Below are 27868 nucleotides of genomic sequence, written 5' to 3' on the forward strand. Positions count from 1 at the left end.
CCTTTTTCAAGAAGTGGTTTAAGAAACACATAAAAAATTAGCATGAACATACCTCGACTGGAATTCACAAGAAGTAATTGTGATTTTAGCTTGTCAATAATAGTTTGTTGAAGTGACAGCTGTTCCTGTTGCTCACGTATTCTCTGCTCATAGTTTTCAGTCTGCTGACATAAAAACCAGTTAGTCTGATATTTACTGACAGATATATACATACATTTACTGTCTATTAATAATTATATGTAGATATGAGTTGCCCATATTGCTATTTCACAGGTATTGAGCATTTATTTATGAGCTAAAAATTGGCTCCAGTAATGTATTTAAAATCATTACAAACATCTGTGATTGGAAACACTTTACAATTTAAAAAATAATCTTAAAGAAAATTTCAATTAAGAGTTCAACAGATGGTTTCTGGTCCTTCAGTTAGGATAAAAATTATAATTTAGAATTTTATCCTTAATGATAACAAAGAAAGGCATGAATAATAAAAAGACATCATATTAAAGTTTTCTATAAAAATACCCCACTAACATAAAAAAGGTAAGATTTTGTGTCTTTTAAATGATCACACATTTGAACTTATTCTTAGAGGACAAAATAAAAAGGAAGTGGGTATAACTAAAACATTATGAAAACTAAAGGGACACATAAAAAGGACAAAATCCAACTGATCATAAACTTCCTTTCTAAAAGTTTTAAGAACTTGAGAACACAGCTAATTTTTAGTGTATATCTTAAATACCTTAATTTCCCTTATGTTTTTAATCCACCCCTTTTGTTATCTTATTATAATGGCTCTGAGAATTAAGCAGTGAAAGAAGACACAATTTGCAGAATACAGATACTGTAAACCTTCAAGCAAATTTGAAGATGTTGCATTACCATTACCAAATTAGTACAAAGTCTTCAAAATATATTACCAAAAATTAATATATATTTTTTTTTTACCAATTTCTATCACCAGAAGAACAAATAAATGACTAAACTGTAAATTCCTTGAAATGTGAGATGAGGTCCTAATCCTATCTAATAAAAGAGAAACATGGTAATTGGCGTACGACCGCTAACCTTCCCATTGGCTAATCAGGGTGATATGCAAATTAACTGCCAGCCAAGATGGCGGCCGGCAGCAAGGCAGCTTGAAACTAACATGAGGCTTGCTTGCTTCAGTGAGGGAGGACTCCAATGTTCCCCGCCTGCCTTGCTGGCCTCTGAGTCTGCAGTTTAAGAAACATTATAACGAATACAGAAGCTAAACAAAACCCCAGAAACCAGCTTTCAGCGAACCCAGGATCTCAGAGCTGGAGTTGATACAGAGTTTTGATTATAGAACTGAAACAAACCACATACCAGCTTTCAGGAGAGGAGGCCTAAGAGCTGGAGCCTCAGAGCTAAAGCTGGCCCAGAATAAAAAAAAAAGAAAAAAAGGAGCAGTTGGGAGCTTCAGTCGGCCTGAAAACAGCCCTCAGCCCCTCACGCAGACTGGCCAGGCACCCCAGTGGGGACCCCCACCCTGAAGGGTGTGTGACCAGCTGCAAACAGCCATCATCCCCTAACCCAGGCTGGCCAGGCACCCCAGTGGGGACCCCCACCCTGAAGGATGTGTGACCAGCTGCAAACAGCCATCATCACCTCACCAAGGCTGGCCAGGCACCCCAGTGGGGACCCCCACCCTGATCCAGGACACCCTTCAGGGCAAACCAGCCAGCCCCCACCCGTGCACCAGGCCTCTATCCTATATAGTAAAAGGGTAATATGCCTCCCAGCACCGGGATCAACAGAGCCGCGAAACCTCCCGGCACCGGGATCAGCGTGACAGGGGGCAGCGCCCAAACCCCCTGATCGCCCTGCGGCTGTGTGTGTGACAGGGGGCGGGGCCACAACCTCCCTATCCGCCCTGCTCTGTTCGTGATAGGGGAAGGCACCCCAACCCCCTGATCAGCCCTGCTCTGTGCCTGATAGGGGGAAGCTCTCCAACCCCCTGATCACCCTGTGGCTCTGTGTGTGACAGGGTGTGGCACCCCAACCCCCCCCCCCCCACGAGCCCTGCTCTGTGTGTGATGGGGTAGAGCCATAACCTCCCCATTGGCCCTGCCCTGAATGTGAGAGTGGTGGCGCTCCCAACCCCCTGATCGGCCCTGCTCTGTGGGTGATAGAGGGTGGCGGCCCAACCTCCTGATGGGCCCTGCTCTGTGAGTGACAGGGTACAGAGCCCCAACCCCCCTGATGGGCCCTGCTCTGTGAGTAACAGGGGGCAGTGCCCCAACCCCCCAATCGGCCCTAACCTGAGCGTGACTGAGGGTGGCATCACAACCTCCTGATCGCCCTGCTCTGTGCATGACAGGGGGCGGCGCCCCAACTCCCCAGTCGGCCCTGCTCTGAGCCCGACCAGGGGCTGCACCTAGGGATGGGGCCTGCCCTCTGCCACCCGGGAGCAGGCCTAAGTCAGCAGGTCGTTATCTCCCGAGGGGTCCCAGACTGCGAGAGGGCACAGGCCGGGCTGAGGGACCCCCCTCCCCGCCAAGTGCACAAATTTTTGTGCACCAGGCCTCTAGTAATTTCATAATGTCCCTTCAATAGATATTAAATATTTGATTTTGAGCTGATTCTTAACCAAAGTTCAAAATCAGTAAAGCTCGACTGTTTTCAGAGACTAATAAGCCTATAAATTACACAGCTGTTCCTAGATTCCCAAAATAAGGTAGCTTAAGAAATTAAAGCAAAAAAACACATTTTTCCAAGTAAAAGGTAAAATTTTATAATATACTTTAAACATAACTGACAAATAAACCAAGTGATGTGCATGCTGCCTGAGTGTAGTATTATATAACTTGATACTTCCATAGAGCTCTGCAAGGTAACTTATACATAGGAAGTATTCAGTACATGCTTATCCAATCTAATAAAAGAGAAACATGGTAATTAGCCGTACATCCGCTACCCTTCCCATTGGCTAATCAGGGCGATATGCAAATTAACTGCCAGCCAAGATGGTGGCCGGCAGCCAGGCAGCTTGAAACTAACATGAGGCTTGCTTGCTTCAGTGAGGGAGGACTCCAAAGTTCCCTGCCTGCCGCTGCCGGCCTCTGAACTTGCAGTTTGAAACATTGTTACAAATATAGAAGTTAAACAAAGTCCAGAAACATGCTTTCAGCCAGCTGGGATTTCAGAGCTGGAGTTGAAACAGTGTTTCGATTATAGAACCCAAACAAACCAGATACCTGCTTTCAGCAGTGGAGGCCTAAGAGCTGGAGCCAAGCCTCAGAGCTAAAGCTGGCCCAGAATAAAAAGAGAAAAAGAAAGAAAGGAGCGGTTGGGAGCTTCAGTGACCCGCCAGCCTGAAAACAACCCTCAGCCCCTCACCCAGACTGGCCAGGCAACTCAGTGTGTGACCAGCTGCAAACAGCCCTCAGCCCCTCACCCAGGCTGGCCAGGCACCTCAGTGGGGACCCCCATCCTGATCCAGGACACCCTTCAGGGCAAACCAGCTGGCCCCCACCCATGCACCAGGCCTCTATCCTATATAGTAAAAGGGTAACCCCGTAATCGCCCTGCGGCTGTGTGTGTGACAGGGGGCGGGGCCACAACCTCCCTATCCGCCCTGCTCTGTTCGTGACAGGGGAAGGCGCCCCAACTCCCTGATCAGCCCTGTTCTGTGCCTGATAGGCGGGAGCTCCTCAACCCCCTGATCGCCCTGTGGCTCTGTGTGTGACAGGGTGCGGTGCCCCAACCCCCTGATCGGCTCTACTCTGTGTGTGACAGAGTGCGGCGCCCCAACCCCCCCCCCCCCCATGGGCCCTGCTCTGTGTTTGACGGGGTAAAGCCATAACCTCCCCATTGGCCCTGCCCTGAGTGTGACAGTGGCGGCGCCCCAACCCCCTGATTGGCCCTGCTCTGTGGGTGATAGAGGGCGGAGTACCAACCGCCCCCCACGGGCCCTGCTCTGTGTGTGACGGGGTAGAGCCATAACCTCCCCATAGGCCCTGCCCTGAGTGTGACAGGGTGCGGCGCCCCAACCCCCTGATCCGCCCTGCTCTGTGTGTGACAGGGGGCGGTGCCCAACTCCCCTATCGGCCCTGCTCTGTGCCTGACAGGGGGGAGCTCCCAAACCCCCTGATCGACCCTGCTCTGTGCGTGACAGGGTACGGAGCCCCAACCTCCTGATGGGCCCTGCTCTGTGGTTGACAGGGGGCAGCGCCCCAACCCCCTGATTGGCCCTGCTATGGGCGTGACAGGGGAGGGGCGCCGCAACCTCCCCATCAACCCTGCCTTGAGTGTGACGGGGTGGTGCCCCAACCCCCCAATCGGCCCTACCCTGAGCGTGACTGAGGGTGGCATCACAACCTCCCGATCCGCCCTGCTCTGTGCATGACAGGGGGCAGCGCCCCAACTCCCCAGTCGGCCCTGCTCTGAGCCCAACCAGTGGCTGCACCTAGGGATTGGGCCTGCCCTCTGCCACCCAGGAGCAGGCCTAAGCCAGCAGGTCGTTATCTCCTGAGAGCTCCCAGACTGTGAGAGGGCACAGGCCGGGATGAGGGACACCCCCCCCCCCCAAGTGCACAAATTTTTGTGCACCGGGCCTCTAGTCCTATATAATAAAAGAAACATGCAAATAAGCCATCCCTCTGCTACACTCAAGCCACGCCCACCAGCCACACCCACCAGCCAGAGTGACTATGCAAATTAATACGACAAAGATAGAGGTTAATTTGCATAAGCAGGTGTCAGGTGCCCAGGAGGTGACGGCGGCGGCCGGCGTCTGTGGCTGCGGGCTCCCAGGACCTTCGCTGACCCAGGGAGCCGAGGCCACCTGCGCGTAGCCACGCCCACAGGCTCCTGGGACCTTGCCAGTGGAGAGAAGAATGTTTGGAGGACTTGGCAGAGCAGGAGACCGCTGGACATAGAGCAGAGCGATAGAGAGGGTGGCTTGGAAGGCATGGCTCCCTCTGTCACCCCAGCTTCCTCATCACAGCTGTGGAAACTTACAGCAGGGAAGGGGAAGTCCCACCCCCACAGAATCAGCCAGAATCAGCCATTGGTCAGACAGCTCTCAGCAGCCTGATAGCCAGGACTCTCATTCACCTGCACCTCAGACCGTGACAGTAGAGAGGTGGGACTATGTCTAAAGTACAGCTGTTGATACAACGTAGCTCTGCAGCCGAAAGATGCTGGCGTTATCGACAGAAAGTGTCTGCAGAGCAGTGTGCCTCTGATCTTGAAAGAAGGCGGTGCCTACGACAGGATGTATCTGAACACCAGCTACTGGAAAAACATCACTCTGATGCCAAAAACCACCGGCGTTATCGACAGAAAATGTCTAAAGACCAACGTGCCTTTGAAGTTGAAAGAAGGCGGTGGCGACGACGACGACGACGACAGAAAATGTCTAGAGAACAGTCATCAACAAGTACTACCAATACCGGTAGGAACTGCCTTCTCAGCAAAAATGGAGTACATGACAATGCAATCCTCGAACATAGTTGTAGTGGAATGACTACATGTGAATTTTGCCTATCACTAAATTTCTCTGATGAAAAACCATCCGATGGGAAATTTACTTGATGTTGTAGCAAAGAGAAAGTTTGTCCAAATGATATACATTTTCCAGATTACCTGGCATATTTAAAACGATTAATTACAAACGAAGATTCTGACAGTAAAAGTTTCATGGAAAATATTTGTTCCATAAATAGTTCTTTTGCTTTTGCTTCCATGGGTGCAAATATTGCATCGCCATCAGGATATGGGCCATACTGTTTTAGAATACACGGACAAGTTTATCACCACACTGGAATTTTACATCCTTCAGATGGTGTTTCTTGGAAGTTTGCTCAGCTCTGTATTTTGGATACAGCTGAAGCTACAAATAAAAGATTAGCAATGCCAGAAAACCAGGGCTGCTCAAAAAGACTCATGATCAACATCAACAACCTCATGCATGAAATAAGTGAATTAACAAAATTGTACAAGATGCTACATGAGGTAGAAAAGGAAGCCTAATCTGAAGCAGCAGCAAAAGGTATTGCTCCCACAGAAGTAACAATGGTGATAAAATATGAGCGTAACAGTGATCCAGGTAGATATAATTCTCCACGCGTAATCAAGGTTGCTGTCATACTCAGAAATGAAGGAGAACCTCTTTTGAAGGGGACTTGCTCATTCATTGTAAACCAGATCCCAATAATCCAAATGCCACTAAAATGAAACAAATCAATATCCTGTTTCCTACATTAGATGCAATGACAAATCCTATTCTTTTTCCACATGGTGAAAAAGGCTGGGGAACAGATATTGCATTAAGACTCAGAGACAACAGTGTAATCGACAATAATACTACACAAAATGTAAGGTCACGAGTCACACAAATGAGGTATTATGGATTTCATCTCTCTGAGCGGGACACGTTCAATCCTACTTTAAGTGTAGGAAAATTAACTCAACAGTTTATCATGGATTCATATTAAAAAATGGAGGCCAATTGGATAAATTTCATCAAAGCAAACCAATCTAAGTTGAGAGTTAAAAAATATAGTGGTTTGATGAATTATCTCAAATCTAGATCTGAAAATGACAATGTGCCAATTGGTAAAATGATAATACTTCCATCATCTTCTGAGAGTAGTCCCAGAAATATGCAGCAGCGATATCAGGATGCTATGGCAATTGTAACAAGGTATGGCAAGCCTGATTTATTCATAACCATGGCATGCAACCCCAAATGGGCAGATATTGCAAACAATTTACAACGCTGGCAAAAAGTTGAAAACAGACCTGACTTGGTAGCCAGAGTTTTTAATATTAAGCTGAATGCTCTTTTAAATGATATCTGTAAAGTCCATTTATTTGGCAAAGTAATAGCTAAAATTCATGTCATTGAATTTCAGAAATGTGGACTGCCTCACGCTCACGTATTATTGATATTAGATAGTGAGTCCAAATTACGTTCCTCTAATTAATTCCCTTTCAATGTGCACGAATTTCGTGCACCAGGCTACTAGTATTATAATAAATGAATAATGTTGAAAATGAATTCATTAGCTTAGATAAATTAACAGATCAACAACTACTTCAAAATGAAGTTTTGAACTATTTCTTAAGCTACTTAATAAAGTACTTTATAAACGCAAGCAAATTGTGTAATAATTTAAAAACGAAAACTTTATAGTAGGGGAAACAGAATAGCAATGGCTCACTGCTCTACATACTTATGTTATAAAAATTATAGTATTCTAGTCTAATTGTCTATATACCCAATTTTCCTTTAAACTATGACTCCTCAAGGGTGGACTATTTAGTCCTGATATCTCCACAGTATAGCAGAGTGTCTGGCACATACTGAGATGCTCAGTAAACATTACTTGAACAAATAAATGACTTAAGTACTTAAAGAAGTATCAGAGAAATAGGTATGCTTTCACAAGTGACCTGAAGGAAAGGACAACATGCACTGCTTATATTCCATAAGGGAAACAGGAACAATGGAGACAAGGTCAGCAGGTGAATAAAACAAAAGGAAGTTAAGTTTGAGAAAATGGATGCAAATGATAGGCAATGTCTGAAGATTTTTCTTTTTAAAAAAGGGGAAGCTTATGCCATCAGATAAAAACCCTACTAATTTGAGAAGAGATAATACACAGTATTCAGAAAATAGTAAAAAAAAAAATTGGCCAGAAGGCCTGAGAGGGAAAGTACAGAGAATATTAAGTCAAACTAGAGGCCCAGTGCACGAACTTTGTGTACCGGGAGGGCGGCGGGGGGGGGGGGGGGACAGGGGAGGATGTCCCTCAGCTCGGCCTGCACCCTCTCCAATCCGGGACCATCCCTCTCGAAATCTGGGACTGCTGGCTCCTAACCACTAACCTGCCTGCCTGCCTGATCGCCCCTAACTGCCCTCCCCTGCCGGCCTGATCACCCCTAACTACTCTCCTCTGCCAACCTGATCATCCTTAACCGACTCTGCCTTGGACGCCGCCACCGTAGCTTTGTCCAGAAGGAAGGACAGATGACCAGAAGATGTCTGTTTGACCAGGTCTAATTAGCATATTACCCTTTTATTAGTATAGATTGCAAAATAACCAATAGAATTCAGTTTATTTGCTATGTTTGGAAACTAAAAGAAACAAAAAGTGTTTTTTAAATTAAATGCTTTTGTGCAACCTGAGAAGTCCTTTTAAAAGGTCAGATAATTATTGCACTGTCACAGTATTTAAAAAGAAAACCAATTACAGAGCAAGTGCATTCCAGCACTACCAAAGACCCCATATAACAGAAAAATCACTAACAAACGCATTGAAAATGTACAACAGCAATGTCTTGTCAACACTTCTGTACAGAGCACAGACATGACAGCTAAAACAGACAGAAGAGAAGATGCTTTTGACAGCCAGTGTGTGTGAATGATTCTTTGAGTCAGATGGCAGCAACAAGTTACCAACTAAGAGATCTGCATGACAACTAACCATCCATCTGTATCAAACACCATCTGGCCAAGATGACTCTGGCTTCTGTGTATTTGACACTCCTTCCAATTCTAAAGACTAGCAAAATAAGTGGTCTACCAGCATCTAAAGAGGCAAAACAGGTTCTTAGGTACTTGTATTATAATGCATGTTGTATTCTTTCTTAGTGTTCAAAAGCAAAAGTTACAATAATGGTTATCACATATAGTACATATCTTAAATTTATTAAAAATGGCTGGCCATACATACTCTCAACTATCATAAATCAAAAGCTTATTTTAAGAAATGTCCCTTTATCTAGGAAAAAAATTTGAATCTATCTTCAAAACTATAGCAGCATATTTTCCATAATTTTGGACATATAGCTGCATAACTTTTTATGAGTTCCATAAATATTAAAATAGAGTTCTATAAATTAAATTTTTTCTATGCTGACACTGAAAATTCTCATTTTTCATATTTCCCAAAGCACTTATTCCTAGATGAAGAAAAAAAGTCTAGTGTCCTTATGTCATCTGTAATACTCTAAATAGATCAAACGTAAGTTATCTCTTCTTGAACATAATCTCTTCTCATCCTCAAGGACTAATCTCAACATTTTGAAAAATACCACTGTTTCCTCCAAGTATGAAAAAATAGGAATTTAACAAATGTTGAATGAATTTAAAAAACAGTCTCAATTTAAAAACCTTTTAAACTGTACCAAGATTAACAAAGAGAACAAAAGCTTTATTGAAGGATTTGCTTGGCTACCATAAAAGCTTTCAATAGGGAGCTCCAGAGTTCATAAAGGAAGATAATTAAATATTAATTATCCCAATACACAGCACTTTAGACACAAACTATCTGTCATATCTTCACACTTTGGCAAACTAAACATCAACTTCAATTTTAAGTAAAGAAAAAAAAGATTGTATAGGATTAACAATTCAGGATCCTGGTTTACACAGCTCATTCTTCACCCACTCTCTGCTATATTCTCTTATAACTAGGCAGAAGTCCTGCCCTCACCACTGCCAAGATTTATCTAGGCTGGAACTACAATTTAACAAATCAGATTATTAGGTGATGGTGTTGCCATCAATTTCACAGCATGTCAAATGATAAAGTAAGACAAACTATTTTTATTTTATAATTCTGTGTTTTGGTCCTGGTTAATTTACTTAGTCTCTTTGAGCCTTGGTTTCTTTCTCTTTGGAAATGAAAATAATATTTACCTGAAGCACTGAGAGTACATGTATAAAATATCCAGCACATAATAAGCTCCTTGTAAACATTAATTCCTTTCCTTTAATAATGAGTAAGGTATCTACATAATATCTATTATCATAGCCCAGTGATGGCGAACCTATGACACGCATGTCAGAGGTGACATGCGAACTCATTTTTTTGGTTGATTTTTCTTTGTTAAATGGCATTTAAATATATAAAATAAATATCAAAAATATAAATCTTTGAAAAAAAATATAAATCTTTGTTTTACTATGGTTGCAAATATCAAAAAATTTCTATATGTGACACGGCACCAGAGTTAAGTTAGGGTTTTTCAAAATGCTGACACGACGAGCTCAAAAGGTTCGCCATCACTGTCATAGCCTATAGTACACACATCCATTAACTAAAGCTCTGATTACCAATGAATACTGGCAATTTGTCACCAGACTTACCACACAACCACCCTATGCTCTAAGCCAGTTTTTTTCAGTCTTTCTTCTAGATCATTGTAACCTATAACTCAAAAGTTTCTCTTTGAGAAATCAGAGTGGTATCTCCATTGAATCAAAAACATTCTGTCAAGCAAAAACTCTGGTTGTTCAAAGCTTACAAAGAAGGTTCATAAAGCTTATAAAAATAGGCTAAACTGATTAAGGAATAATTAATGGCTATTAATAATATAAAAATAGCATGTTTACTGAAAAAAATGCAAACAACAAAATGTCCACCATCACCACCACAACAAAAAGCCAGGTATGTACAAAGTAAAAAGTGGCAGCCTCTTCCTTTTATTTGCTTTCCATTCCTCCTCAGAAGCAATTACTACTGACATTTTGGTATGTACCCTTTCAGAACTTCTGTGTACATGTATGTATATCTCACTTTTAAAAAATGCAAATTATTCTGTAATCAAATTTTTCAACACCTCATTAAGCACCCTTATTCTAGTATCAGTAGTTTCAGTAGAAAAAACATATAGAGTGAACTGCTCTGTTCCCATCAACACTTTACACAGAGAAATACGTTTTTTGGGAACACAGAAAGGAAAAAAAGGGTGGTAAACAATGAGATAATTTACATCTTAAGTAAAAGTAAAGGCATTAAAAAAATAAAGTAGTACCTACAATAAAGGCATTTTATGCTTTCATGCAATCCTTTTAAAACATATTTTACAAACTTGTAGAGGTAACATAAGTCTTCTGGCCAAGGTAACATTTCAGATGGGCCAAGACCAGCTCTAGAGAAAAATAATCTGACAAGATAGTCCTTACAAATTTACATTTATTGTCAGAAAAACAGTTTTGGATCTGTAATTTAAGATAAAAAGAGCATAGTCAAATTTAGTCTTATTTGAGGTCTTTACCTTAGACCAGTGGCCATCAAACTGCAGCTCGCGAGCCACATGTGGTTCTTTGGCCCCTTGAGTGTGGCTCTTCCACAAAATACCACGTGCGGGCGCGCACGTACAGTGCGATTGAAACTTTGTGGCCCATGCGCAGAAGTCGGTACTACATATTTAATTCCACATTATGGAATCCTGTGATATTGGAAACTCTCCAGGCAAATTTAGCTTAGTCAGCCATAAGATGTGGCAAAACTCCTAATTATTTCCCCATATACATTCTCAGTCTCTTTTTTAGTAATATAAACTATTATCTTGGCATATGGTCATCCAGCTAGGGAATATATTTACCAGCCTTCCCCACTACGAGGTGTGACCACGTAACTAGGTGCTAACTAACAGCATGTGAACAGAAGTAACCTGTACAAATTCTGGACCATCTCTTTCTTTCTCACCCCCTGACCCCCAAGCACACTGGCAGGGAAATAGTAACATATAGAGCAGCCACTGAGATTCCAGAGACACAAACCACATTTTAAGGATTCTCAACCTGCCTACCAGCCCTGGTTACTCAACTCTGGATTGTTATCTGAGCAAAAAATAAACTTTATATTTTCTTTATTGATTAAGGTATTACATATGTGTCCTTATTCTCCCATTGCTCCGCGCCCCCCCCCCCACCCCCTGCGCTCATGCTCTCACCCCCTGGTGTCTGTGTCCATTGGTCAGGCTTATATGCATGGACACAAGTCCTTTGGTTGATCTCTTCCCCTTACCCCCAACTCTCCCATACCTTCCCTCTGAGGTTTGGTTTGATCGATGCTTCTCTGTCCCTGGATCTGCATTTGTTCATCAGTTTATGCTGTTCATTATATTCCACAAATGAGTGAGATCATGTGATATTTATCTTTCTCTGACTGACTTATTTCACTTAGCATAATGCTCTCCAGGTCCATCCATGCTGTTGCAATGGTAGGAGTTCCTTCCGTTTTACAGTGGCGTAGTATTCCATTGTGTAGATGTACCAAACTTCTATCTGATTTAGCCACAATATTTCTTGGTCTCTCCATAACAACAGCTTATCCTCTACAATAACTACGCCAAGCCAACTCTATCACTGCCCTACGTAATAGTCTCTTCTCTTATTCTGTAAATCTATTAGAATTGTCTATGTCAGGGGCTATTGTGATTTAAACATTCCTCTTTTCTGTAAGTCAGAAAACCTCTTAGTGCAGATACATATGAATGCTTACACAAAGAAAAAAGAATAAGCAATATTAGACAGTGAACCCTTTAAGTCAGCGGTTCTCAACCTGTGGGTCGCGACCCCTTTGGTGGTCGAACGACCCTTTCACAGGGGTCGCCTAAGACCATCCTGCATATCAGATATTTACATTACGATTCACAACAGTAGCAACATTACAGTTATGAAGTAGAAACGAAAATAATTTTATGGTTGGGTCACGAGGAACTGTATTTAAAGGGCCAGAAGGTTGAGAACCACTGCTTTAAGTGCATGTTCTATGTTTTATTTATTTTTGAATCCCAGGCATTTATTATGTGCCTGGCACATCTTAAATTGGTTGTAGGACGAATGAAAGAAATATTAACAGCTTTATATTCTACCCTTTTTTGGTAAGAGATGTATAGATCACAAAATAAGAATTCATCCAAGAAAAGAGGAGACTACATTAGGGTCATAGCAAGAGGAAGAAAACAGTTTGAAAGCCTGAAATGGGCTATGATTTAAACAGGTTATTATGCTGAATATGAAGTTTAGAGTCAGATAAACCTAGTTTCGGTATAGATTCTGCCACTGAGGTTGAAAAACTAACTTTATTGAGTATCAGTTTCATCTGAAAATGGGCTCACAATGCTGACATTGTAGGGCTAAGAGGATTTACATATAAATTTAAAGTATATAACAATTTACTAGACACTTAGACAGGAGGTTCTAAGACAAACAATTTAAAGGCACAGTGGCAGGACTGCCTAGGCACAACAATGGAAAATCTGGTATAGAAAAGAGAAAAACAGTATTTAGGGGTCAGGGAATGTAAATATACTTGATGATCAGTAGTAGTGTGCGGGATCATCCTTTAAAACTTAAGCGAGGTAATTTAGGATACATAAAAAGGCAACTTATAAAACTCTGCACTCCTTTGAAATGGTATAAGTGAGAAAAAAGAATGGATATATAAGTTCAGGTCTGACATCAATTTAATGTGCCTTCCAAATGGAAATGAGATGAGCCTAAAGCTCAGAGGGCAGGTCTGGAGTAAGATAATGTGGGAGTCGTTCTTACAGGTATCTGAGGCCACAGGAAAAGATGCGATAGATGTAAGACTATACAGTAAAAAGCTAGTAAGGGGAGGTGAGGGGAGGCGGGGTCACACGGGCTCGCCTTGCGCGTTCTGACCAGGCCCTTCGGGCCTCCGGGGGGCGCTCCGGGGCAACTCCCCCTCGGAGGGGCTCAGCCTTCGAGGTCCCCACAGCAGCTGCGGGCGGGCGGGTCGGCCTCCTCCCCTTTACAAAAGCCTCCAAGTCTATCACCTTTTGTGCCCTTTCCTCAGAAGGAAAAGCATCGCCATCCTTCGCATCGCTGACTTCGGCCTCAGGGTGCCCTGTCCCCAGCAGCCTGGCACTTTCTTCGGTCCCGGTGCGCCCTCCGTGGAATTGTTCCCACCGGGGGTGTCCGTTATTGCAGTTTGATGACGGATGCCTGCTGCCTAAAGACTGAAGGTCTGAGGCAAGACTTCCCATTACTACTTAATCAAGAGGAACTGAGTTTGAGACATACTCTCTGAAAGAGACTTTGGGAACAAGAAGTGTTCAGGCAGGTTCCTCTCAGACTCAGAGGATGCTGGCCATTGATCTTTCTCCTTATGACTTTTTCTGTCTTCATGAAGAGAAGTCCAAGGGGGAAAAGATTATCACTGGATGCCTGACACATTATTCTCAGCTCTGCTTGCTCAGAGCTCTGCCAGGTGAGGAGGGAGACACAGAAAGGGAAGAATGGGTGCAGGATTGCTGACATCTTGGTCACAGGACTTGGTGATCTTTGAGGAAGTGGCAGTGGACTTCTCCCAGGAGGAGTGGGCACTCCTGAACTCTGCTCAGAAAATCCTGTACAGAGATGTGATGATGGAGAACTTGAGGAATCTGGCCTCCGTGGCAGGATATCATCTCTGCAAATACAGTCTGATCACTGAAGTGAAGCAGGAAGAACTGAGGCCAGGGAAGAGAAGAATTCTCCAAGGGGCCTGTTCAGTTTCCGGCTGGGCTAGTCAACTTAAAACATGCAATTCCTATGCAGAATGTTCCTGAGGAAAAAACTTCTAATAGCATACAAATGGACATGTGCAAAACCCTGTTGGTGAGAAACTCTGCGAATGCAGTGACTATGGACAAAGACCTTCCCTTAGGGTGCACAAAAACTCATGTACTGAGGAGGGAAGCTCAAAATGTGATAAACATGGGAAGGTTTTTACTGGCCCCTTGTCCCTTCAGAAATGTGCGAGACTTCACACTGCAGAGACACCTATGAATGTAGTGACTGTGGGAAAATATTCATTTTTCACTCTTCCCTTAAGAAACATGTGAGATCACACAGTGGACAGAAGCCTTATGAATGTAATCATTGTGGAAAATTCTTCAGCCAGAGCTCTCATCTTTTTTTTTTTTTTTAAATATATTTTATTGATTTTGTACAGAGAGGAAGGGAGAGGGATAGAGAGTTAGAAATATTGGTGAGAGAGAAACATCGATCAGCTGCCTCCTGCACATCCCCCACTGGGGATGTGCCCGCAACCCAGGTATATGCCCTTGACCGGAATCGAACCTGGGACCTTTCAGTCCGCAAGCCGACGCTCTATCCACTGAGCCAAACCGGTTTCGGCCAGAGCTCTCATCTTAATGTGCACAAAAGAACTCACACTGGAGAGTAACCCTATGACTGTAAGGAATGTAGCAAGGCTTTCACTGTTCCTTCCTCCCTCCAAAAACATATGAGAACCCACACTGGAGAGAAGCCCTATGAATGCAGCGACTGTGGGAAAGCCTTTATTGATCAGTCATCCCTTAAGAAACATCGACGCTCTCACACTGGAGAGAAACCTTATGAGTGTGATCAATGTGGAAAATCCTTCAGCATGAGCTCTTACCTTATTGTGCACAAGGGAATGCACACTGGAGAGAAAATTTATGAATGTAAAGAATGTGGGAAGGCCTTTAGGAATTCCTCTTGCCTGTGGGTACATGTGAGAACTCACACAGGAGAAAAGCCCTATAAATGTATTCATTGTGGAAAAGCATTTAGCATCAGCACTAACCTTATAATGCACAAGCGAATACATATTGGGCAAAAACTTTAAGAATGAAATGACTACAGGCTAGCTGTTAAGTGGTGCTTTACACAACATTCCTCACTCTAGAACTCACACTGGAGAGAAACCTCATTGTGACCCATGATGAAAGCCTTTAGGCACAACTCTCAACTTACCTTATACAGGAAGCAACCTTGAAATAAACCAAAAGGATGGCAGTTAAAGGCTACTGATTATACAGCAAGGACATACAATAGTATTTGGCTGTACCAACCCTGGGATGCTTGTTTCTGGACTTCATTTAACATTAAAAAAAAAAAAAAAGCTCCAAACTGGATTAAACCACTCTTGTGGGAAGATTCTGTTACAATGGATTTCACTCTCAATTGATAGATCTCATATGTGGCCAGGTTTTATGAATCTTTCAAGTATAGTTGAAAACAATGTATATTCTGTAATTATCAGGTGTAATAGATTTATCTGATAAATTTACTCTGTTTATTAAATTTGTATCATTACAAACCTTAAAAAAAAAGCACATAGGCCTTGAAAAACTCTAATATTTAGAGGCCTGGCCATAGAGAAACCTAACAAAAGAGACTGAGGAAGTGGGGCTCAAGAGGGTATGAGAAAAATCAAGCATGGTGCTGGAATGTTAAAGAAAATAGTGTTTAAAGAAGAGGTAGTACAAGAGATAGTCAGTTATGAAATGAAATGAAGTAGCTCAATATGTATGAACATGAAAGACTATCAATTTAGGCAAATAAATTGTAAAAATGAAATCTGTGGTCAGATTTTTTCAAATCCAAGTTCTACTAGCTTTACTACTTATTAGTTATGTAGTTATGTGCTTGTGGTCAAGTAATTTCACCTCTCTGCACTTAATTTTCCTCATCTGAAAAATGAAAATATTTCCTTATAAGATTTGTGTGATGATAAAATTTGATGATTGTAAAGCACTCTGACAAACATAGGCCTCACTAAATCTTAGTGATAATGACAATGAAGATAAAAATATTTTTAAAAACTTAAAACCTTTTTCAGATTGGCATGAACCTATTTTTTTTTTAAAGTATATTTTACCGACTTTTTACAGAGAGGAAGGGAGAGGGACAGACAGCCATCAATGAGAGAGAAACATCGATCAGCTGCCTCCCGCACCTCCCGCCCCCCCTCCCCTCACTCGGGATGTGCCTGCAACCAAGGTACATGCCCCTGACCGAAATCGAACCTGGGACCCCTCAGTCCACAGGCCGACGCTCCATCCACTCAGCCAAACCAGCCAGAGCAGCATGAACCTATTTTTTTTTAACCTATTTTTGATAAAACATTATTCACATATTCTAGAAGGATTTATATCAATTTACTAACAATGGTTACCCCTGAGGAGTGAGAAAGAGGACCATTACTTTATATTCTGTATATCTCGAATTATTTGTATTTTTATCGATAAGCATGTGCTGCTTTTATAATAATATTTTAAAAATCACTTACCTGCCTTGTCTTTGTCTCCCTTATTAATTTGAAATACTTAAATGCATCTGCTTGACAGAATGTTCTTGAATGGATGTAGCACATTGACTCCTCAAAGAGGGACCTCACAGTCTTAAATTGCAGTGAACTAGAAGAAACACTGTGACAAGGACTGGCTTTGTGTGTGAACAGCTAAATGGTAAAAGCCTGTTCAAACTAATGAATGACAGATGGACAGCAATAAAACAGCTAGTAAGAAAATCTAGACTACACCAATTCTATTTTTTTTGTAGTAGATTTTTTAAAGGTTGTGGTAAAATATATACAACATAAAATTTGCCATTGTAACCAGTTCTAAGTGTACAGTTCTGTGGCATTAAATATACCCACATTGTTGTGCAACCATCACCACTATCTATCTCCATAATTTTTTCATCTTTCCCAAATGAAATTCTGTACCTGTTAAATACTAACTCTCCATTCTCCTCCCCCAGGCTCTAGAAACCACCCTATTTTCTGTCTCTATGAATTAGACTACTCTAGGTATCTCATAAAAGTAGAATCATCTTTTGTTGTGAGTCTTATTTCACTTAACATAATATCTTAAAGGTTCATCTATGTTGTACCATGTGTCAGATTTCCTTCCTTTAAAGGCTGAATAATATTCCATTGTATGTATATATAGCATTTTGTTCATCCAAACATTCTGTTAAGACTAGAGGCCAGATGCACGAAATTCATGCAAGGGACTTGGCCCTCACAGCCGCAGCAGCTTGCCTTGGCCCTTGCAGCCCAGGCTTCATCTGGAAGGTAGTTGGGAATGACGTCCAGAAGGTTGTTTGGCTGTCCGGTCTAACTAGCATATTACGCTTTTATTATTATAGATGGTATTACCTTGACTGATTTTGTATGTTAACCATCTTGCATTACAGGAATAAATCTGATTTGGTCAAGGTGTGTAATGTTTGTAATATATGCTGCTGAATTAGATTTGCTAGTATTTTGCTGAGGATTTTTACATCGACATCTGTAAAGGATATTAGTTTAGTTCTCTTGTACTGTTTTTATCTGGCTTTGGTATCAGGGTAATACTGGCCTCAAAGAATGAGTTAGAAAGTGTTCTATCCTAATCAATTTTTTTTGGAGAATTTAAAAAGGATTGGCGTTAATTCTTATTTGAAGGTTTGGTAGAATTCATCAGTGAAGCATGAGTCCTGGACTTTCTTTGTTGGGAATTTTTTGATTACTGTTTCAATCTCTTAGATTTTTTATTTTTCATGATTTAGTCTTGGTAGCTTGAATGTTTTTAGCCATTTGTCCATTTGATCAAGGTTATCCAATTTGCTGGTATGAAACTTTTCCAAGGTTGTCCTGTTGCTTTTCTTATTCTATTTCTCCTTGGTACCTCTTTCTCTTGTCACTTCAAATATCATCTCTATAAAGATAACTTCCAAAGTTGTATTTCCAACTGGTACCTTATTCCAAAGATCCATATTTCAAATGCCTGCTGATCATCTTCCTCTGGCTCTTGATCCAACATGTGAACTCAAAATATCTAAGCCAAATAAAATAATTTCCTATACTAAAATCAGCATTCTCTACTTCTGTGGCTGCATCAATCTTCCATTCATCCAGGCTAAAAATCTTGGAAGTGCTCAAAATGGTATTTAAAACTTAGGTCTGACTTCAGAGCCTTTGATCTTATCTTTATACTAGTGACCCAGTGTGCGAAATCACACGAGACCCAGACCCACGGGGAATTGCGTGAGACCTGGGACCCCAAACCCCATTGCGCTGCGGGACTTCCCCAAGTCCCGCCGTGCCATGAGACCCAGAGTCAAGTCCCACCATGCTGCGGGACCCAGAGTCAAGTTTCGGCCTGCCCGTGTGTGCCTTGCCGCGCACGCAGCCCCGCCCACCCGCGCACACCTTGCCACATACTCAGCCCCGCCCACCCGCATGCACCTTGCCGCGCACACAGCTTCCTGGTGACCTGTCTTTGGTCGTTACGGTGTTAGGGCCACTGGGTTTTTATAATATAGACTAGAGGCCCGATGCACAAAATTCGTGCAAGAGTAGGCCTTCCTTCCCCCAGCTGCTGGCACCGGCTTCCCTCTGGCATCCGGGACCCGGGCTTGCCTCTGGCCGCCAGCAGGCACCCGGGACCCAGGCTTCCCTCACAGACCCAGCTCCATCCAGAAGGTCATCCGGAAGAATGTCCAGTCTAATTAGCATATTACACTTTAATTATTATAGATAGAAGTTTGAGAACTTGTTACTAAGGATTATAAGTGAGAAATAACTAGTTTGCTTTACTTTAAATTTCAATGTCATTTCTGGGAGTAGATACATGAGGAGAAGTTAGTGATTTACATTTGGTACTTTTGATTCTGTAAGTTCAAAAACAATAAATGTTTAATAAAATAAAATCCCAAGAAATGTCAAAAGGAAGTATAAGTGTCTTCACACGTTTTAGAAAAAGTTAAAAATAAATGAGATTTAAAGTATAAAACCCAATGTCAGAACTCTTATTTCTTTGTATTACAGGCATACTTTGTTTTACTGCACTTTGCTTTATTGTGCTTCATAGATATTTCCTTTTCATCAGCACTGAGCCAAGACTCTACCAGTGAAAAGATTATGACTTGCTGAAGGCTCAGATGAATTTACTGAATAAATCTGATGTACGACACTGCGCAAGTTTAAGGTATATAGCATGTTATTTTGATACATGTATCCTACATAATAAAGAACTAATATGCAAATGGTCATTACATCCTCACACCATCATGCAGTAATGGCTCAGACACTCAACACTGGGGAGAGAGGAATGGGGACCAGCCAGGCACAAATGAGCTCGCGAGAGAGGAATGGGGACCAGCCAGGCTGCGGCCCGGGAGAGGGACAAGCCACCCGTCCCATGGTCCTGGGCGCCAGTGCCTGAGGCCCAGGAGAGGGACAAGCCGCCTGCCCCACGGGTCTGGGCACCAGCAGCTGGAGCTGCAGCCCTGGAGAGGGACAAGCCCCCGTCTCACGGTCCCAGGTGCCTGTGGCTGTGGCCCAGGCGAAGCTACCCGCCCACAGTCCCCTGCAGCTGTGGCCGGCACAGGAGAAGCCGGCCTGGGTCCTGGGTGTCCGCAGTCAGCCAGAGGAAGAAAAGCCCAGGTCCTGGGTGCCTGCGACTGGCCGGAGGAGGGAATCCTGGGTCCCGGGTGCGGGGTGAGACAGAGGCGGTTAGGGGCAATCAGGCCAGCAGGGGAGCAGTTAGGGGTGATCAGGCAGGCAGGCAGGCAGAGGGGTTAGGGGCGGTCAGGCAGGCAGGCAGAGGGGTTGGGGCGGTCAGGCAGGCAGGCGAGAGGTTAGGAGCCAGCGGTCCCGGATTACGAGAGGCAATCAGACATCCCCTGAGGGGTCCTGGATTGGAGAGGGTGCAGGCTGGGCTGAGGGGCCTCCCCCTGACCCCGTACACGAATTTCGTGCACCGGGCGTCTAGTATATTATAATATACTAAACACTGTAGTGTTATCACATTACATAATTATAGTAAAATGTTACTGTCTATATTCATTTTATTGTTCATTAGATCTCTTGTCTTATTTACTACTTGTTTGTACCCTTATTTGCCAACTGTTTGTACCTTAAACACCATCAATCTTATTTCCCTCCCCCCACGCCATCCCCTGGTTACCACCATTTAACTGTTTTTTATAAGTCTGACTTTTTAGATTTTACATATAAGTAATACATGATAACCCTTCTAATTTCTGGCCACCACCACCTCCTATATGCAAACTTATTTTCATTTGCAGCTATTTTTTTCCCTTTTGTTCCCTCCAGTACCCAGAGGAATAGATGTTTCTCCTCTTGTTCATAGTAAATTCCTTAACCTATTCCTGACCAATGGGTTGGCCTCATTTCCTTCCTCTTACCATTTAGTCCTTTAACTATTTCCTTACACTATACATTCTAATTAAGAAATGTTATCCACATTCAAGGCTATAATAAAACCTGTTATTCTATTTTATTTATCTTTTATATTTTTATTGATTTCAGAGAGGAAGGGAGAGGGAGAGAGAGAATCATCAATGATGAGAGAGAATCATTGATCGGTTGCCTCCTGAACGCCCCCTAGTGGGGATGGAGCCCGCAACCCAGGCATATGCCCTTGACCAGAATCGAACCCTTGACCCTTCAGTCTGCAGATCAACACTCTATCCACTGAGCCAAGCCGGCTAGGGCAAACCTGTTGTTCTATACTCTGCATCTACAATCTCCAATTCAGAACTCTACACAGGCTTCTAGATCCATATTTGCAAACATCTACTAAACACTCTACCTGCATGCCCCATAGGTAACTAAACCTAACAACTAAAACTGAATTAGACATCATATTTCTCTATCTCCAAATTTGCACTTCCTCTCATTATTGGGTTCAGTTATCAGCACCACCATTAACCCAGTTTCTATTCCAGATATTTGGTTATCATTCCAGAATCCAGGCTGTCACCCTTAGAAGTAGCCTGCATTCAGGTGTCACCTGCTTTCCATTCTCTATCTCCTACATAAATCTTAGATCTCTTTTCCAATTCATTCCTAATACTTAATTTAACTCCTTATTTTGATTGCTTGAAATGGATGTCATTCATTTTTTTCTTTTAAAAACAGAAGTATAACATAATTATATATTAAAAGTACATAAAGTTCAACTTGATGGTTGCCACTTACTTTTAAGAGCCAATGTTCCTGGCTCTTAGAACATTGCTTAGCATTGATATGTTTGTTGAGCTGAATTCCATATTGTTCTCTATCCTATCTTCTATTCCACAGTCTTTTATATAACTATATATTAGACTTTTCTAAAGCATATATTAATCCTTCAGTAAATTCTGACTGAATAAGAATAAAGTACAAACTACTTAGTCATATTAATCATGACTGAGCCATAATATACCTTCACAACTTCTTTTAGGAATCATAGGATCACCCTATAGTATACTGTGTATAGAGGTAATTTTACAAAGCTGAAAATTCTGGTAAGTCCTTAAATATTCCACTGAGATAGTCTATTTTTCTGTTATAGTTAAAGATGGAAAACTATTATAAATTAATAACAAATTAGTTCTAGGATATTTAAAAATTTTTACTGTCTTCCTGCTTGCCAAATAACAATGTAAAAACAAAACAAAACATGCCCGGCCAGTGTGGCTCAGTGGTTGAGCACTAACCTATGAACAATGAGGTCATGGTTCCATTCTCGATCAGGGCACATGCCTGGGTTGAGGACTCAATCCTCAGTGTGAGGGATGCAGGAGGCAGCCAATCAATGATTCTCTGTCATCATTGATGTTACTATCTCTCCCTCTCCCTTGATCTCTGAAATCAATAAATATATAAAAATAAAACAAAACACAAAACTAAGACAGTGATACTTCTTTCAGTTCGTCATTTTATGTAAACACTATGAAACTAATATAAAATATTGAATGTCAATTGTAATTAAAAAAGAAATTATGAGACCATTTATAATATTTTCTTCATACAATCACCTTTAAATGAACTCTTCCCATAGGTCACATAAAAATCTCAGATTATATCCATTAATATATCCCCATGTTTCAGTACTTATAGTTCTTCAAGACAGTTTCTAACAATATAATATTTTTTCAGTAGCAAAAGACTCTCAAAATCCATTTACCAGGATAAATAACTCTGAAAACCAAAACCATATACCTTTTGCTGTAGTTCTTTTACTGCAGAATCTCTATCCATGCATGCCTGTCGGTAGGCTTCATAAGCTTTATTGAGTTGCTCACCAATGTTTTTATCCATTCCTCTCTGTCCTGTAGCATCACTATAAAGGATGGAGTAAATGACAGGTCTGGAAAATAACCAGAACAATTTATCGCTATTAAGTTAGATAAATCTCATTTTAAAAATGCGTCTTTAAAGACAGTTCTATATGGTCTATCATGAACATTATAGCATCAAGTACTATAAAGGCTTATAAAGGCATAAAAGTCTCATCTTAAATCCTAATAAGAAATACTGTGAAACCTTAATTTCTACATTTTTAAAAATATTCTTTACTAATGTTTAAGAGGCAAGCGTGGCTCCAGTTCATAAAGATGCTACATTGAAAATAGTAAAGTGCAATCTAAAAATGGAGAAATATAAAAGGCCATTTTGTTATTAATACTTTATAAAAATGCATAACAGAATTAACAGCATGGAAAGAGATTTCTTTTTACTAAATGGACAGTTATTCCCACTTCCAAGGTGATTTCTCGCTACACTGAAATTAGAGCAAAATTAAATACACAATAAATGTTTGTGGATGAAGTTCACACTGTTGTTATCACAGAGCAATTAAGATGTGTGAAAATGCTCTTATTTTAGCACAAAATCTAGGGAGAATTGCTATTGGATTGTGTATTTAAAAAGAAAAATAATGTTCCTTCAAGTACTGCCCCCACTCCATATTAGTTTTCCAACTTCCCTGCTGTTTCTGAACTACAGGTGATTTACTCAGTGGAAGTAATCTGGTTTTATCATCTCAATTTGCATAACATCTCTAACCACATACCTTAGCTCTGAGCAGAGAGCCATCCAATAACTGATTCCTCCTGTCCAGCTGTAAAAACCATACCACAGGACCTTTCTTTTAACCCTCTGAAGGCCACAGAGTAGACAAAGTTCTCTATCAGTTATAGGAGGTATTGGGAGTACCAAATTAGTTAGCTTCTTCTTCTTTTAATTTAAATTCTTTGTTTAAAGTATTACATGTCTCCTTTTCCCCCCATTGACTTCTCCCCGGCCGCTCCCAACTCCCCAGCACATGCCCTCACCCCCCTACTGTCTGTGTCCATTGGTTATGTTTATATGCATGCATACAAGCCCTTTGGTTGATCTCTTACCCCCACCCCCCAGGCCTTCCCTCTGAGGTTTGATGATCTGTTCAATGATTTTATGTCTCTGGATCTTTGTTCATCAGTTTATGTTGTTCATTATATTCCACAAATGAATGAGATCATATGATGTTTATTTTTCTCCAACTGGCTTATTTTGCTTAGCATAATGCTCTCCCGGTCCATCCATGCTGTTGCAAATGGTAAGAGTTCTTTCTTTTTTACAGTAGTGTAGTATTCCATTATGTAGATGTACCAGTTTTTTAATCCACGCATCTGCTGATGGGCACTTAGGCAGTTTCTAAATCTTAGCTATTGTAATTTTTGTTACTAATACTTCATAGAAATGGACAACATAGGGGTGCATATATTCTTTCTGATTGGCATTTCTGATTTCTTGGGATATATTCCTAGAAGGGGGATTACTGGGTCAAATGGGAGTTCCATTTTTAATTTTTTGAGGAAACTCCACACTGTTTTCCACAGTGGCTGCACCAGTCTGCATTCCCACCAGCAGGGTTCCTTTTTCTCCACATCCTTGACAGCACTTGTTATTTGTTGATCTGCTGATGATAGCCATTCTGACAGGTGTGAGTGGTACCTCACTGTTGTTTTGATTTGCATCTCTTGGATGATTAGTGACTCTGAACATGTTTTCATATGTCTCTTGGCCTTCTGTATGTCCACTTTTGAAAAGTGTCTATTTAAATCCTTTGCCCATTTTTAGCTTCTTTACAATTGGAAATTCTTCACAATATCAGTTTCTAATCTTTCATAATATCTTTCATTTTATCTTTGGGTACATAATGTTTTTAATTTAGTATTTTACATTAAGGTATAATTCATATAATATAAAACGCACCATTGTAAAGTGTACTTTTTTGTTTTTTAGTGTATTCCCTATGTTGTACAATCATCACCATTATGATTCCAAACATTTTTGTCACCACATAAAGAAACACTGTACCTATTAGCAGTCCCAATTCTCTCTCCCTCCATCCCTGGCAACCACTGATTGACTTTCTAATGCTATACATTTGACTATTTTGGACATTTCATATAAATGGAATCATACAATATATGGTCTTTGTGTCTGGCATTTTTCACATGGCATAAAATTCCCAACATTTATCCATTCTTTAGCAAGTAATAGTTCTTCATTGCTTTTTATGCCTGAATAATATTCCACTGCAGATATACACATTTTGCTTAGTCGTTCTTCAATTAATGGGCATTTAGGTTGTTTCCATATTTGTGTGAACATGTTTTCAATTCTCTTAGATATATACCAAAGTGAAAAATTGCTGGGTCAGATGGAAATTCTGTTTAACTTCTCAAGGAACTGCCAAAACTGTTTCCAAAGAAGCTGTATCATTTTATATTTCTACTAGCAAAGTACAACAGTTTTAATTTCTTCACATCTTCACCAACCTTTATTGTCCATTTAAAAATTATATGCATCCTAGTGCATATAAAATTATATGTTAAGTGGTACCTCACCATATCTTTGATTTGCATTTCCCTAAAGATGTTAAGCATTTTCCCACTGTCTACTGGTCATCTGCATATCATCTTTGGAGAAACATCTAGTGAAGTTCTTTGACCACTTTTTAACTGGGTTATCTTTCTAACGCTGACTTGTAAGAGTTCTTTATATATTCTGAAAACTAGAGACTTATCATATATATATATATATATGATATATATATATCTTATGTATTATCTATATATTATATATGTAATATATACACACATATGTGTACATATGTGTACATATATAATTGGTAAATATTTTCTTCCATTGTTTAGATTGCCTTTTCATTTCCTTGACAGTATCCTTTGATATGCAAAGTTTTAAATTCTGATGAAGTTCAATTTATCTATTTTTCTTCTTTTGTTGCTTGTGCTTTTTGTGTCATATCTAAGAAACCACTGCCTAATCCAAGGTCATACAGACTATCACCCATATCTCCTTTTAATAATTTCATAATTTTAGCTTTAGATCTTTGATACATATTGAGTTGATCTGTATATGGTGTGAGGTAGATGTCCAGATTCCTTCTTTTGCATGTGGCTATTCAACTGTCCTAGCACTATTTGTTAAAAAGTTCTTCTTTTTCCACTGAATGGCCTTGGCACCTTTGTCAAAAAATGGATGAACATTTATCACAATGCTCTTTTAAATACCTAGATAACATTTCAATCTTATTGGACAGCCTTTTATTTTAAGATAATAAATACATTCCTAGGTCAATTTTCAGGCTTAATAAGAACAATTTCAAGGTTTTTATTATGAGGACCACAGTGTCATTACTTCCTGAAGAAATTAAAAGAATGGTAATCTCTTTAAACATTCCACTCAGGAAGTTTGTTTCTACTGCTAACTCTGATAGGTGGAAAAGATGAAATACTGTTAGAATAATCAACATTGCCGGGATTTCTGACATGCCATAGACATGATGGAAATACAAATAATTAGTAGTATTAATACAATGTATCACTTTGAATACTTTATTTATATACTAAATCAATCAAAGGAGGATTTAAGGCAGCTTACACAGGAGATTACAAATAAACATACAATCAGGAAAAGAAATATATAGGTTAGGTAGCAACAGGGAGTATAATATACTGCATATGCTAATGTAGAAATTAGAGGTTTGAAGTTATTTTATCACTGTCTTAAGAAGCCGCACATGTCAGTACAAATTGTCAGTGTAAATCTCATCCATATAGATATTTAAATGTGTTTTTTTAAAATTGATTTTGGAGAGAGAGGAAGGGAGAGGGAGAGAAAGAGAGAAACTTCGATTGGCTGCCTCCTGTATGCAGGATGCATCTGGGCCAGGGATTGAACCCACAACCTGATTATGTGCCCTGACTGGGAATTGAACCCGAGACCTTTTTGGTACATGGGGTGACGCTCAATCGAGCCACACTGGCCAAGGCTTTACCTGTATTTTAAAATCTGGGACAAACAAGAGCCCTGAATTGGGAACTCATCTAGTTTCTTGTTTTGTTCTATCACTATCTGACCGCTGACCTTAGTTTAGGGCCACTAAATCTTTTTGTACCCAAGTTCTTTTCTCTCTAATACAGTGGGGCCTTGACTTACGAGTGTCCCGACTAACGAGTTTTTCGAGATACGAGCCGTCTCTTGGTCGATTTTTTGCTTTGAGTTGCGAACTAAAATTCGGGTTATGAGCCAGCTTCAGATACCCCACCGCTAGTTGGCGCAGTGAACGTCACAGTGAACACCACAACATCAGCCCAGCATCATGTGTCTCACTCGTTCGCTTTAAGATTTGACATACGAGTAATTTGAGTTACGAGCTCCATCACGGAACGAATTAAACGTGTAAGTCAAGGCCCCATTGTATAAAAAAGATGTTTGGAATCGATTTCTAAGAAACTACAGTGGGGCCTTGACTTACTAGTGTCCCGACTAACGAGGTTTTTGAGATACCAGCTGTCTCTTGGCCAATTTTTTGCATTGAGTTGACAGAGTAATTTGAGTTAACGAGCTCCTTAAAGAGCTTGGTCTCGGAACGAATTATACTCGTAACGTCAAGGCCCCACTGTACCTTGTTCTACAATTCTTGAGTCTGTAAGTCTAAAAATGCATGTCTGTTCCATCAAGAAGGTGCATTCTTGTTTTAAAAAATGTAAATGCAGAATTAAAAATAGTTGCATCATATGTAAGTAAATCGTGTGGAGCCTTCAATTCAGGTCCTTGAATTAGATCATACAAATGTCACTGAGTTACTGAGTAAATTCCACATGGATGCATTCTATTTCCTGAAATAAGAATGTTATGCTGGGTAGATATGATTCAGGTCAATACAACTAAATAAATGATACATTTAATTCCTATTTCACAACCAAGAAGAGAATTGGGTGTTAGATCAGTGACACTGACCAGAAAAAAAGAAATCAGTCTCTGGGACCCAGCTAATTAAATTGGATAGTTTTCAAATATTAACACCTTGAACTTTAAATCCACTTGTTCCTCTATTTTTTAAAGCATTTGTTAAATGTATATTTTATTTCACAATTTAAGAAGCAGTCACATTTCAATTACATTTTGGCACGTCTCCTGCACAGACTCTAGGGAAACATGCTCAAACCCAAATCTCACTTCCCAAG

General features: G+C 40.8%; 1 protein-coding gene across 3 annotated transcripts in view; it reads right to left on the bottom strand.

Moving 5' to 3' along the window:
• Positions 1-27868, bottom strand: part of TANK (TRAF family member associated NFKB activator) — a gene marked incomplete at its 5' end in the record, with an annotated part of 95758 nt that overhangs the window by 32114 nt on the left and 35776 nt on the right. The window contains 2 exons of one of the 3 annotated variants that reach the window (XM_081095171.1): positions 53-161; positions 22548-22695. In XM_081095171.1, the coding sequence (XP_080951297.1) occupies positions 53-161; positions 22548-22646 (208 nt within the window). Of the gene's footprint in view, positions 1-52; positions 186-22547; positions 23172-27868 lie in introns of those variants that run through there. The other 2 variants (XM_081095172.1, XM_081095173.1) reach the window with 2 other exon arrangements.

This window comes from Myotis nattereri (genome assembly GCF_964212035.1).
Source record: "Myotis nattereri genome assembly, chromosome: 7".
NCBI classification, from domain to species: Eukaryota; Metazoa; Chordata; class Mammalia; order Chiroptera; family Vespertilionidae; genus Myotis; species Myotis nattereri.